Source organism: Haliotis asinina, chromosome 12 (genome assembly GCF_037392515.1).
Source record: "Haliotis asinina isolate JCU_RB_2024 chromosome 12, JCU_Hal_asi_v2, whole genome shotgun sequence".
Classification (NCBI taxonomy): Eukaryota; Metazoa; Mollusca; class Gastropoda; order Lepetellida; family Haliotidae; genus Haliotis; species Haliotis asinina.
In genome coordinates this window covers 19,004,881-19,019,561 of record NC_090291.1, presented here as the reverse complement: position 1 = coordinate 19,019,561, position 14,681 = coordinate 19,004,881, and the positions used below count along the sequence as shown (strand labels likewise).

Sequence of the window (14,681 nt, the reverse complement as noted above, 5' to 3'; positions counted from 1 at the left end):
CAACTAGCGAGCCTGACCACCCGATCCAGTTAGTCGCCTCTTACTACAAGCATATTCGCCTTTTATGGCAAGCATGGGTTGTTGGAGGCCTGTTCTACCCCAGACCTTCACGGATCTTTGGTTCTTGTAGTTCTGTCATGGTTCCGCTATATTGATCTTCCTTCTATTGTTGGCAATCTGTATGCTGTTTTATACTGTATGTCAACGATCTGTTAAATTTAATCAATTTAAATTTGTGTCACGAGTCCCCATGATTCAGGTGAAGATATCCAATCACTCCGCCACTCCCTGTGCACTGACTGACCCTAGACAAAGAAAACGCGTTAATAAAAGAATTCATAGATCATCTTATCTAATAAGCTCAAAACCCTCCAGTGAGTACTGGTAGCATCCCCCAGTGTTTATTCAATAAGTAATTGTTGACTAGTGAAGACGCAAGCCCGAAATAATCCTTTCTAGTTGGCTGCCGCTATTTGAGGAGGTGATGGCAGACACTTATGTCTGTAAAATGTGAAATACTATTATTTAATAGACAGGGTTTATTTATGATTACACGATAAAAGCAAGACAAGGATTCAAGGATTTAATATTGTAAATTTAAATGAGAGTAAGACTTCGCCTCCTTGACTACTTTGATGGCAGTGCCTTTTAAAAAATATTCTGGGCCATAATGAGGTTTGTATCTACGACAGAGTCATATACAACTAGTTTTTTATTTAGAAACAACAAAGCCACCATTCAAGACACCATTACTTATTTATTTTACTGAAACATAACTGCATTTACCTTTCAATGGTATGGTTATTTTTCCACGACAAGAAATATTGAAATCATCCCCAAAAGGTGATCCATCGATTGAATCATTTATAACTTTAGATAAACTGTGGATCTTAATGCTAAACAATGTGACAGACAAAATACTGCCCTGTGGGACACCCTGATCTTGACTGAAAAGATCTGACAGGGTAGATCCAAGCGGACCTGAAATTGTTTGTTTTCTGAAAACTGCGATATGAAAAAGAGGTGAACTCCATTTATTTATTCATTTTGTTTAAACACAACTGCATTTGCCTTTCAATAGTATAGTTATACGGCAAAAAATATTGAAATCATCCCCAAAAAGCGATCAACGATTGAATCATTTAAAACCCTTGATAAACAATGGATCTTATCACTAAACAATGTGACAGACAAAACACTGCCTTGTGGTACACCCTGATCCTGATTGTAATGGTCAGATAGGGTAGAAGCCACTCGGACTTGAAATTGTCTGTCTTCTAAAAATTGTGATATAAATTGGGGTGAACGACTCCTCAGACGAAAATGATGGAGGTCTTTCAAAATGCCATACCTCCATGTCGTACCATATGTCTTTTCAAGATCGAAACAAAATCGATACAACATATTGTTTATTTATCGTGGATTTTTTTATAGAAAGACTCTAAAGCGTAGAAAATGATCGACGGAACTTCGATTTTTCGGAAAACACATTGAATGTCAGTGATGTGGTTTCCAGTTACCTAACTGGAGGATTATTAACCATTCTTTCCATTGTTTTGCAAGCACATCTAGTTGAAGAAATTTGTTCGTAATTAGATTGATACGGTTCAGGAATAGGAATAAGTATGGCAATTAGCTAAGATGTGGGAAATTACCAGATGTCTCTAAACCATCAGAGACATTCAATAATGATTGTATAGTATTACATGATTCGGGTACTTGTTTAAGGAGCTGATGATGAATATTTACAGGGACAGGGGCGGTGTCATGCTTACCCAAGGTGTGTATGGAGCTCAGGAATGGGGTAAATTTCATTATAATCTTCGCCATTATCTGAAATATACTTATTTTTCTTGTTTTCATTTTTGTTTGTTTGTTTGTCTGTTTGTTTGTTTGTTCTTGTTGGTTTTTTAATTTCAGAAAGGTTGGTGGACATTTGGATGACGAGGAATGTTTAGCTAACGTTTCACCTAGTTTATTAGCAAATTGAATATATTTTTCTGTTAACAGAGTGTCAACTTCCTTAAGATGGTGCACACTGCATTTTTTACCTTTATCTTTTATCTCACTATATTCCATACCTTAGAAATAGTTGTTCGTGAGCCATTTTGTAGGACGAGCCTTGGCGTTTGAAATTTTAAACCGATTAAGTTATGGGCTGTTGGATGTCGACGGAAATATTTTTCCGCCCTCTTGCTAGTCGTTTAAGCTCGTTTGCAGTCAATAGTAAACCATGGTTCACAAATGTGTGGAATCATTGATGACTCGGGAATACAATCATTAGCAATCATATTTGATTCATCAGAAATGTAAGAATAGGATCAGACGCACTTATAAAAATTTTTTAGCTTTTATCCTGTTAGTGCATACGGTCTGGAATAAAGACCAGTTCCAACTTGACGATGGTGCAACATCACTGGGGTTTGTCGCAGACAGACAGACACTTTATTCGGTAATATACGGGCTTATTGCCCAATTTACAGATTATATATATATATACACACACACACACACACACACACACACACACACACACACACACACACACACACACACACACACACACACACACACTATAATATATATATATATATATATACACACACACACACAAAATTGATATATATATATATAATTGATAATTGATATATATATAATGTGTTTATAATGTCAAGTGAACACAAATAGAAATATTTATTTAGCAATAAATATATGTTTTAACAAAGTTGCAACTGAATGTATAACAAGAGGACTTTGAGATGATAGTAAATTTACCATTAAAATATTGTTTTTATGGACATGTTTAATATGTGGAAGATATCTCTCTCTCAGATCTTTATATTTTTCGCAAACTAATAATACATGAAATTCATCTTCACTAAACCCCAATTTACAGTTTGCACATTTAATTAGATCAATATCTTCTTTTTTATGCCTTCTGGAAAAATTGACATTGAAATTGTGTAGGGAAATTCAGACATGGCTCTTATCAAATCCTTGTTTTCTAATAATGTTAAATATTTTTCTGGCTCTATAGTTGATTTTATCGAATTATAATGACATAAAAAGGACGAAGATGAAATACTATTGAGCCAGTTTTGATAATACATATCTTGTAATCTCTGTTTTTATGAGGATAGAAATAGCGCTTCATCACCAAAGTCTTGCTCAATCCAAAAGAATACCTTCAAGTAAACAGCAAAATTCTAACATTTGAAACCCAGTTACAACTGGTCTTATCATTTTCATCAAGAGGTTTTAATAAATTATAACAATGATAAGGATATCGATGTCGTTCCATCTTTAGTAATTTACACCAATATCTGACCACTCTAACTTGGCTGAGAATGATAGCGCCCTATATTGCCTAAGATGGCCTTATTGGAAGCAAACTTCCCAACCCGTAAAAAGCGTTTAAAATATGATGGCTGGACATTCTCTGTTGCCTCACAATATTTTGTACCCCATATCTCTGACCCGTATCACAAAATCGGCGCAATTTTACCATCAAAAATAGAACACACTGTAGGAAATGGAACAATTACACTTTTTTAAGAAGTGTATAAACTGGTATAAGAGCTTTAGACGCTTGGCATGCTAACTGCTTACAAGATACTGACCATGATAATCTAGAAGAAATGAGTAATCCTAAATACTTACAATATGTCTTAATTTCTCAGGGAACACCGTCGTATGTCCAATGTTCATGCTGAGCAATTTTACCGGCATTTCTAAATACAATAACATTTTTTTTGTAAGTTGACGTCCAAACCCCATTTCATACAAAAAGAAGACAGTACATTTAACTGTTTCTGCAGGCCAATAACATATGAAAACATATCTACATCATCAGCAAAAAGAAGTAACATTAAATCAACAATACCCTGTGTCACAAATACACCATAACTACATTCTTTGTATATTTCTGTTATGAGTTGATTAATGAAAAAGATAAATAGGGCTGGGCTTAAAATGCACCCTTGTCTGGTGTTTGTGGCTGTAAGTATAGTGGGAAAATGCACAAAGATCATCATAGGCTGACCATTCAAATTCATTGTATATACTGGAATCCGCAACGAATAAATCTAAAGAGGAGTATAAACCAGTTGCAGGATGAAGATATGTGCAAGAACTAACACTATGAAATCCTCAAGAATCTTTCCTTTCGTGTTGACATTGTTACTACCCCTAAGTGGGTTATGACCATTTAATTATCCCATGATAATACAACGTTTGGGGAGTTGTAATCAAGCATCAGAAGATCAGATTGCTGCCGAGACGATGATGGCGGAAAGCAACCATACGGAAGCTGGTTCACTTCAACACGAGACTGTTATTGATTAGAACAGTTCTGCGACTAACTTTATCAAGACAGCATTGCCAATGAAGTGCGCCGTTCTTCAAGTTTATATGTGTGATTCAGTGTTCCAGTATATACACGATCTTTGAATGTATACGGACTCTGTGATACTTCCAGATCACAACTGTGTCTATTAGTGGATTTAACGATTTATTTGTTTTCTCTCAGACGGCGTTCCATACATTTTGATGGACTGGCGACACAGAAGAAGGGGCATGGATACATTCAGGATATGTATTGTATTTCTAGTAACCAATCTAGGAATTCTGGAAAATGGTGAGTGGAAGTTGAATAATATGTACTTTGAATAGCATACATGTATTTTTAAAATTCACGCGATTCAGTATATTCACTTGTACCCAGTTTTACAGAATAGGTTCACGAAATCTGTGGCCAGATTTGTCAAAAATTGTTAACATCTGATTGGATGGTGTAAATCCAGCTACGGACCAATCAAGTAGCAAAGGAGTGAGTGGCTATAATTTTACGCCGCCTTTAGCAACATTGCATCAATGCCACGGAGGGGAACACCATAAATGGGCTTCAGAAACTGTACTCATGTGACGAATCAAACCCGGGTCCTCCGCTTGACGAGTGAACGCTTTAACCACTAGGCCACCCGACCGCCCCGTAGCAAAAGAACTAAGTCCCCATGGTTTCGAGTATGGTGATGTATCTTCTTTTGTTAGCTTCCTCATTGTCCATTTGATTGTATTGTCGATATATAGTGACATCCGCGATATCTGCAGGGTGTATGCTGTGATACATCTCTACTATACCCAGGATGCATCTTTGGCTCAGTCCGATAATTGTATTACCTCCCTTTGCTGTCTCCACATTCTCACTGTAACCAAACAGTTAAGCAACCATTAAAACCGAGTGTTGCTAGTGTCAACAAAGATAGCGGTTGCAACTGCGAGGGTTTGGACACCTGATTGGATAAAAAGGCAGACAAGGGAGGTAAATAGATTCGTCGGGGCGAGCCGTAGGTGCATCCAGGGTTTAGTGGATAGTTATCGGAACGTATACCCTAGAAATATCGAAGATGGTATAGTGAGTGAGTGACTGAATTAGGATATAAAGTCACACGGGGATCGTGACTATCATAGATGTAAACTTGCAAAGTTAGTCTATATTTACCTGTCTGCAAAATACTGTAAAATAACTTGTCTATCATAGTTGTGTCGGTAGATATCTCTTTCACAGATGGAAATTTTTAAACAAACGCATTGTGCCTTAATCGATATATGTTGTGGATAGTGTAAATAATAAAATAGTGTATTTTTATCAAAATGCGACAATCATTACTAGCGTTCCGATTGGTTTGTCGTAAGCACCGGGAGGGGACGAGTCTTCATGGAGGTTGCGGAAAGGGGCGAGTGGTGACGAATGCTTTGGTCTGTCAGTTTGACCCTCGTGAGTGTTTCAAAAGGAGACATTGCTGCTAGGGCCCATGTAGGTAGCGAAAGTACTGTAAGTCCCTATAGTACCGAGTAAGGTAATCAACGCTATTTTGGTAGCAATCAAAGAGTGTTTTTGTCATGTACCGTTAAATTTAGTGGTGTCGTTTGGGGGTAACACATTAGTTTTATACAGTATTTGTTTCACTGTCCCTGGTCTGCATTGGATATTATCTAACTGTATGGATAAAGTTACATTAATGTATAACTTTTCTAGTATACCCACTCACTCTGAAGACGACATATCACCCAATTCCATATGATACATAAAGAACATATATAATGAGTGACTTCAATTACGCCGTTTTTATTCCCGCCAAATCACAGAGAAGGACACCAGAAATGGGTTTCAAACATTGTGCCCATGTGAGGAATCGGACCCGGATCTTCGGCTTGACGAGCCAACGCTTTCAATCGGCTACCCAGAAGAAATATTTGCCAAAAACGATTGATGTACGATTCTGGTTATATAATACGCACCTCACGTTTGTTTCTATTCGCAGTGAATGGCTTCAAAAACGTTGCTCTTCGCAAGCCAGCATCAATGAATGGATATCGTGATGAAAACCCACCATCATTAGCAGTTGATGGGAACGCCACAACACACATACATACCCCTGACGGACCTTCACCGCCCGTCAGTTGGTGGGAGGTGGACCTCCTCAACACCTACTACATCTTCAGCGTCAGCATCACAAATCGGGATTGCTGCAGTGAGTTTGCTGTAAAAACCTAGTGTTACGATTAAGAATGTACCGTGACAACAATGTAAGAAATCCCCCTGTGAACCAGGAAAACAGAACAAAGACAAGTCGTTAACGTGCACATTTTGTATCGTGCAACGAGAGCAAGGTATACAAAGTCACAAGTCCATATAACAATGCAGATTTCAGGTACAATTCAAGAGAGGCAACATCTAAGTCAATGGGTCACAAAATACAATATAGCAAACTCACCAAAGTCTTGGTGTGAGTGAGAATCAACTATAGCAGAATGTCAACACAGCGATCGGTGTGACAGCAGATAATGTAGATTCAGGCATTGACGGGATTTCAAACGTGGCAGAGATGTAAATGAGTGTGAGTGTCGCCCTCAACACGGCAACCAGCCTTTATATATATTTACTAAGTCATTCGCGAAAGTCCGGGCGTAAACGAACATCGTCAACACTGTAGAATGCCCTAGAATAAGTCTCCCGGAAGTAGACACATAGAAAACTAGGAGCAGATAAATTCCGGAAAACCAGAATCTTAAAAGTGTTGACCAGCTATTAAAACGAAATGTGACCCATCATATTTAATATTCAAAACACTAAATGTTGTGACCCAACAACAACCATTACTTAATTAACAACAAAAATATACAGAAAATACACACTCGTAACACTAGTTAAATGTACCTGGCATTTTAAAGCATCAACTACCACAAATGATGTTCGATTTGATTGAACATATTTTATTCATAAAAGAGGCTAGAAAAAGGCCCAATGGTTGCAGTGTTGTCACGCCGAAGGACCAGGTTCGATTCTTTCCACATGCAAAGCTCATTTCTGGTGTCCCCCGCCGTGATACTGTTGGAGTGTTGTTACAATTAACGTAAAAACATAATCACTCACTCTCTCGACAAGTGATTGTGCAGAGAAGATTATGATGCACAAAGCTATATATTGCTTGTGCATAGTTAAAAGGTGTATAAGAAATCACTTCAAACTAGTCTGTACATCTAGAAAATGTAATAACATGAAAGAATACACCAGTAAATAACCAATGGAATCGGGTGGTCAGGCTCGCTGACTTGATTGACACATGTCATCGGTTCCCAATTGCGCAGATCGATGCTCATGTTGTTGACCACTGGATTGTCTGGCCCCGCTTCGCATATTTACAGACGGCCTGCGTCTGAGTGCTGCGTAAAATTTGACTCTTCCACTCACTGAAAGAATAAACAAGCCTATAATGTTTGTTTGTTTTTCAGATAATCGACTGAAGAACTTTACAGTTGATTTAATATCTGGGGACTCGGACCCGATCACCAGACTTTGTCATTACTACCCAGGGAACATTCTAAAGTCAGCAACTGAGGTCATAGAATGTGATGAGCTGCTGACAGCACGGAAGGTCAAGATCACCATGACAAACCGTCATTTGGACTTCGCTGAGGTTTCCATCAAGGGCCTGCATGCTTGTGGAGGTGAGGTCAGATGTTTCTTTAATACATTTCCACCGAAAGTAATTTAAAAATCACAATATTTTCAGTTTAAAGTTTTATTCAAGTGAAGGATAATAGTCTCCTCGAGCTGGTTTCTGAGACTGAGTGAGACATTGAGTTCAGTTTTACGCAGCACTCAACAATATTCCAACGATATGGCTACGAGTCTGTAAATGCTCGAGTCTGGACCAATCTATGATCAAAGCAGTTGGGATACTATGGATCGTGTTAACCACAACAGCGAACCAGACCACGCGATCAGAGTCGCCCCTTACGACAGGTATTGTTTACTGAAGATCAATTTGAACCCGGATCTTCACGGTCCGTTGAGATGACGTCATGCCGAAGACAGTGGTTGCATGAAATCGTTGGAATACACGGCGCTTTATGTAGCTATTTTGCGTGTGGATGGCACAGTGCTTTATAATGGCCTTCAAAATACTTACTTTTAAAGTCACACATTTTACATTTGGAATTGCAATATCTCAGGGATGTACAATTGACAGTGAGGGAGCTGAGTCCCATCCGACGCCGGAAAAATAGCACAATAAGAACTTTACTGAGAAAGCTTAATCCGTTGTTACCATGTGTTACATATGACCATACTCTAAGTGAACTTTGTCGTATCAGGATCCGCTGATGAGCTCTAATCCCAGCCTCACGTCAAATAAGAGCCGGGCTATAAACAACAGAAAGCTATATCACGTATTGAACTTTGTCAAACTGAAACACTCACACTCTTCCAGATTTACAGTTTACATTGAACGCCGGCGTCCGAAGACAGGACACTGCCTTGAAGCAGATGGTTGTTGGTTCTACAGCGACTTGTGCTGTAAAATGTCGAGCGGAAATAGACTGTGATGCCTTCCAAACAATGACGTCAGCCGACAGTTTGACGTGTCAACTTCTCGTTGGCCATGATGGGAATACCGCTAATGATAACAATTGGAATTACTACACTTTTCAAGGCTGACAATGCAGATGGCAGTTTGGATGCGTGCAACTGTGGGCTAGCCGAGTGGTTAAAGCGTCGCTCGCCACACTGAAGACCTGGGTTCGATTCCCGAGATAGGTATAATCTGTGAAGACATTCTGGTATACTTTTTTTTATGATATTGTTGTAAAATTGCTAGAAGTAGCGTAAAATAAAACTTACTCACTCTCATAAACATGCGTATCCATAATCGTTATCCATTACTATTCAAGTTTATATATTGCGTGGTGGAACAATAATATACACTTTGGTGTGTTTTCAAAATATTTCTCAGGCCGAGAAATCATAGAAAGCACTGATCCCCAATGAGATGGCCAAAACGTTTTGACAATGGTGTATAGTCAGCTTTAACTGATGAATTTTCATCGATTGGCTATTATTTTAGTCTTATTTTCATTAGGTTGGTTTTATTCGAAACCTGTGATATACCTAACCATTTTTCTGGCCAGAGTCGAGATACATTTTAACTAAATAAACAGTTTATATGACTATGATACTGCCGACATAATGTAAAATTTCAATTTCAAGTGTTATATTGCTGTTGCTCCTCGGCAATTCGATGATAGTTTTGTACAGCACAGTTTTGAATGCGGCGTAAAACTAAATTCACTCACTACAATCTGCTCGTGATAAACTAGGAGTTGTGGTTGTACTGTTTAGGATAAGTATGAGTTCTACGACGTTGACGTTTCTTTGTGTATATATTGATATGTTTATAAACTCCACGTCCTCGAATCTCATACTGCGTTCGGTCCTACCAATGCTGGTGTGGATACATAATGCATACTGATTGTCATTGTCATTGAGAATATTGCAAAATTAATGATGAAACACAAAGATATATCGAGTGATGGTTTTTAATCGACAACTAACAAGGAGGGACTAGGAGAAAACTGATAATCAACTCGTTGGAGTTTATTGTACCACAGGCAAACTGTAGCGCAAATGAGTTGCGCAGCATAGAGAACATGACAAGTCTTCTTACATGCGAGCGGAGCGAGCAAAGGTTGGCAACGTACTTTCCTCGCTTCAGTTCGAAAAATATTTTTCATGTCAAAATAAAATATCGCCACCATCAAAAGTATACACCTATTTCTTCACTTGGCTGTGCTCTCACATTTCCAACCCCATGTTGAACAATTACTCACGTGAAATATTTTTATTCAACATTTTAAGTGCAACTCGTGGTAAATCAGTCCGTTCTTCGCCTCCATTGCCCCTTCCCGCTTCCGGATCAAAGGAGTGAAGGAACAGGAGGGTATTATTCCACACGGAATACGTACAGTTACCTCCCCTGCTTCATCTGCCCATTACGCCAGAAATGTTTTTGTGGAATAAATGTTACGAAAATTCTAACAATAGCGACGACATATGAGACAAATAAACTCCAACAGGTTCATGATAAAATTAGGCAGTATGGTATTTCTTTTCAATTTCTGTTTATTCTTGTTCCGTCGCTCCATTCAACCCGAAGCCGCTAGTGGTAATGGAGGCGAAGAACGATCTGAATACCACAAGTGGCGCTTAAAATGTTGAATAAAACATATTTCACGTGAGTAATTATTAAACATGAAGTAGGAAATGTGAGAGCACAACCAAGTGAGGAAATGGGAGTTTACCTTTGATGGTGGGGATATTTTATTTTGAGATGAAAAATATTTTTTCGATCCGAAGCGAGGAGCTCGCTTCGCTCGCATATATGAAGACTTGTCATATTCTCTGTGCTGCACAACCCCATTTGCGCTACAGTTTGCCTGTGATTGTACACAGGTCACAACATTGATTACAGAACAGTCCCGTTTCCTGTTTACTGAGTTCTGTCCTGTTGCGCATCTTAGTGCAATAACCAGTCCAGAATTTTGACTAATTCATATAACTGGATACATGAATATTAATCAGTATGATGTGACACGTCTAAGCACTTGTATATTGCAACAATACGCTCCTTCTAATACTGGCACACACGTCGCACAGCGAGCTGTCGTACAGACAGCTCTGACAACGGAACCTTGGAAATCGTGGACATCTCAAAAACGAGGCTCTGCAGCTGGAAACCTTAGATGGTCTGGTACGGAACTGATCAGTAAATCAACCCTATTGTGCGTTACAGAACTACGATGAAAATAAAGCACATAACAGGTTTAACCAGTGACCCAGATACATTGTGAATCATTTTACGACCTCATCAAACTGGGGCAGTCTGTGATTCCACAGTTAAGGTATGCTGCCTGAACCTCGACATAAAGTATAGAAAGACGGTGTTATTAACGTTTACAATTAAAATTCATGTGCAAAATACCATTTTCTTATGAAGCAAGGAATTGAAATTCAGTTTAACTACAGTTGTTTTTTGCTTTCTTTGTTGTGTTTTTGTGTTTTGTTTTTTGGAGGGGGGATCCGGGAGGAGGTTGGTTGTTGTTTGGAGAGATTACTGTAAATACTTGATTTGCCACTTTATGTCCCATTTTACAAGACCGCAATACCTAGCTCCACAATTTGGGTTTGATTTTGACATTGGCAAGTACCAAAGTTTAGAGGTTTTAGTGGAAATTTGCCATATAGACACTGAAACAAACATAGCCAAGAAAGCCCATGAAGTAGCTTGAAATGTCGTTTTATGAGGAATGGCTTCATAACATCATTAAAATTCCACATTGTCGTACAGCAGTCTAAGTCAACTAATCGCTACACTCCACCACTGAGTCTAACAAAACCTAGTAGAAGGTCACGTCAGGTAACATTTGAGCGACCTATGACCGGCCAATCAAACGCGCGACACTTAAATAGATTTAACCAATCAGACAAAGGCTACTACTTAAGGATCGGAGGGACTTGCAAAATAGTCAGGTCACTGACACAGATCTCTCCACAAACAAAAATCCGCATATAACACAGTTGTTTGACCTGCAGTATATATGCTTTGGGGTTTCTGTTGACATGGACACCATTAGCTAATATTTCCGCAAGATGACACCGTTGAATATTGTCAAAAACACTATTTTCAGCGACTGTTTACTCGCCATTGTCATGGTTGTAACGTGCGCAGTGTGCATCACTCGGAAGCGATCGCACGATTCGGAATCGTTCGGGTATGAAACCTTTTTGGGATAAAAGTTCAAAAGGTAAGTGCGAATGTCCACTTTCGCGATTTGGTAAGCTGTGTTCTGATTGGTCAATATCAAAGGTTATCTGACGTAACCTCCCATAAGGTTTTGTTAGACTCAGTAGTGGAGTGTAACGAAACGTACTGAGGCTCAGTTTACTTAGACTGGTCGTACAAAATCATACAATGTCATCAAGACCATTGTACACTCGGCTGCGTAAATAGTCTTGAAAGTACAAAGTCCAGCTACTTACTTTATCAAAGAAGACGCCTTTTGAGTAATATTTTGAGTAATTACTAGTTGTGTTAATATTTCATAAGGTAAATGCTAGTTTCCCATCAACAGTACTCGTCCAGAATAGGTTCGCGTCCAGTAACACTCACCGTAGTTATGTTTATTTAATAACGCTTGAAATAACTGATGCCAAATGCCAGATCTCTTAACGCATGGAGTTAGGGTTCCCTCCCATAACGCAGACCTCCCAAAACGCAGAGCTCCCAAAATGCAGACCAAAATTGCACACTAATAACTTGTGCCAAGACGTTTATTTTAAAACGCTTGAAATAACTGATGCCGAATGCCAAATCTCTTAACATATGGAGCTAGGGTTCCCTCCCATAACGCAGACCTCCCAATAAGAAGAACTCCCAAAACGCAGACCAAAAATGCAGACTAATAACTTGGGCCATGGTGGTAATCACTAAAGGGGTCTGCGTTTTGGGAGGTCTGCGTTTTGGGGAGGATACCGAAGCTAGAGATAATCAAATTAATTACGATGAATCTTTGACTCTGTTGTAGCAACCTGAAATAACAAAGAGTGAGATTTTTCGCTTTAATTCAAAAGACATTCATATATAGATTATCGGGTGTGTTTGTTTGCTGTTTAACGACGCAATCAGCAATATTCCGGATATACATTGTAAATAATCGAGTGTGGACCAGGCAAGCCAGTGATCAACAACACGGGCATCGATCTGCGTAAATGAGACACAATGACGTGTCAACCAAGTCACCGATCCTGATCACCCGATCCCGTTTGTCGCCGCTTACGTCAAGCATGGATAACTGAAGATCAATTCTAACCCAGATCTTCCTTCTTTTTGTGAGAGCGACGTCACGGTGTACGTTCTAACACTTGCTTGATAACGCAGTTAGAACCTACACCGAAACACGTCTCACTGAAATAAGTTGTTCATCCAAATGTGGTTTTCCTTCTTCAACTCTTGGACAGCTTCTCATCTCAACGACGACTCTATCATCGCAGCTGTTGGGATTCTTGCGATCACTGTTCAGAAGTGATGTATAATGTCTGGCCACTCAACAATGAAATTTCATTTGGATATCCACCACTTCAACCCTGAATGCAAGCTGATGGGACTCACAGACTTCGTTGTGTTCCACTGTGTAGCAGTTCATGGTACAAACTGAGCAGACGTCGGGTGTCAGTTTCAGACTCCCTGAAGGCCAAACCTCGGGTTCAGAAAAGATGGACAATTAGATTGTCAATACTTACCCGTCGAGACAGTTAGGATTAAAGAACAGAACGTCGGTGACAAGCTTAAGGTTATCAATGCGTGTATAATGCATATATAGATCAGTCAAATAAGATACTAGACCAACTACATTACATAGCAGGTGTATAAAATACATACTGATCTTTTCGAGCAAATAACATCCACGGTATTGTGTTGTGGCTATTAAGTATGGATCGTGTGGTTAGTAAACGAATCTCACTTTTCTTAAATGTTCATGTTCGGGGTACAGATACATAGCATCCCCTCTGTATAAGTAACTATTGCATCCCCTCTAACCCCCAAATAGCAGCCTTTTAGCATGGATATTAGGCACATTGCAGGCATCAGTCCCTACCTTACTAAAGACATGATACCATGTGTGGATTTTAACTCTGAAAACAATTTTGAAATTGGTGCAGGTAAAATGTACACATCCAGACCTTTGTTACATCGTCATTGTAAAATATTGCAACGCGACTGATCTTAACAACATTTTCGGCGTATTTGTCCTCAGGTTGTTTTAAAGGTCCGCAGAACAAATTCATGTTACAAAGAAATATTTGATGGATAAGGTAATGGATAAGGTGCAGAAAGCTGTGTTATGCTTTCTGGGGTTCAACCCAACATCACCGTGTCTGGAGACAAGAAAAATCGGTACCTATGGATATATGGGTTCTTATCTAGAGTTATTGGGACAAATAAAGGAACATCGACCCATACCAGGAACTCATCCAAGCTGAGATCGACCTCCAATACACACCATGGACAGTCAAAGGGAGGAAATCTCCCTTTAGCATTAGACGAGTTCCCGCAAATATTGGAGGGGCATATGTCAATCTCAAGGAAGATATCTTGTAAATTTTCCAGGTCGAAAACTGAAAGCCGTCAGAAAAACATATACTGTGAAGGGGTTGGGGGTTGGGGGTTGGGGGTTGGGGGTTGGGGGTGGGGGTGCTGCAAGGGTTAGTAGAACATCAAACCTTGTAGTACTTTCCTCTCAAGTAGTTGATCTTTCACAGAATAACATTTATTTTCCAGGGA

At 39.2% G+C, this 14,681-nt stretch overlaps 1 protein-coding gene across 1 annotated transcript; it reads left to right on the top strand.

The window, feature by feature from the left end:
• The first annotated feature begins 4,575 nt into the window (after nt 1-4,575).
• LOC137258885 (fucolectin-like) lies at nt 4,576-9,022 on the top strand. The gene is made up of 4 exons (XM_067796581.1): nt 4,576-4,636; nt 6,324-6,533; nt 7,795-8,010; nt 8,775-9,022. Exons 1-4 carry the CDS (start codon nt 4,576-4,578, stop codon nt 8,999-9,001), a joined length of 714 nt encoding a protein of 237 aa, XP_067652682.1. The 3' UTR covers nt 9,002-9,022.
• Nucleotides 9,023-14,681: the final 5,659 nt, after the last annotated feature.

Coding starts and splice junctions, on each gene's coding strand:
- LOC137258885 (XM_067796581.1), top strand. CDS start 4,576: ATGGATACATTCAGGATATGTATTGTATTTCTAGTAACCAATCTAGGA. Junction 4,637..6,323: donor TCTAGGAATTCTGGAAAATG/GTGAGTGGAAGT, acceptor TTCTATTCGCAG/TGAATGGCTTCAAAAACGTT. Junction 8,011..8,774: donor GGGCCTGCATGCTTGTGGAG/GTGAGGTCAGAT, acceptor ACACTCTTCCAG/ATTTACAGTTTACATTGAAC.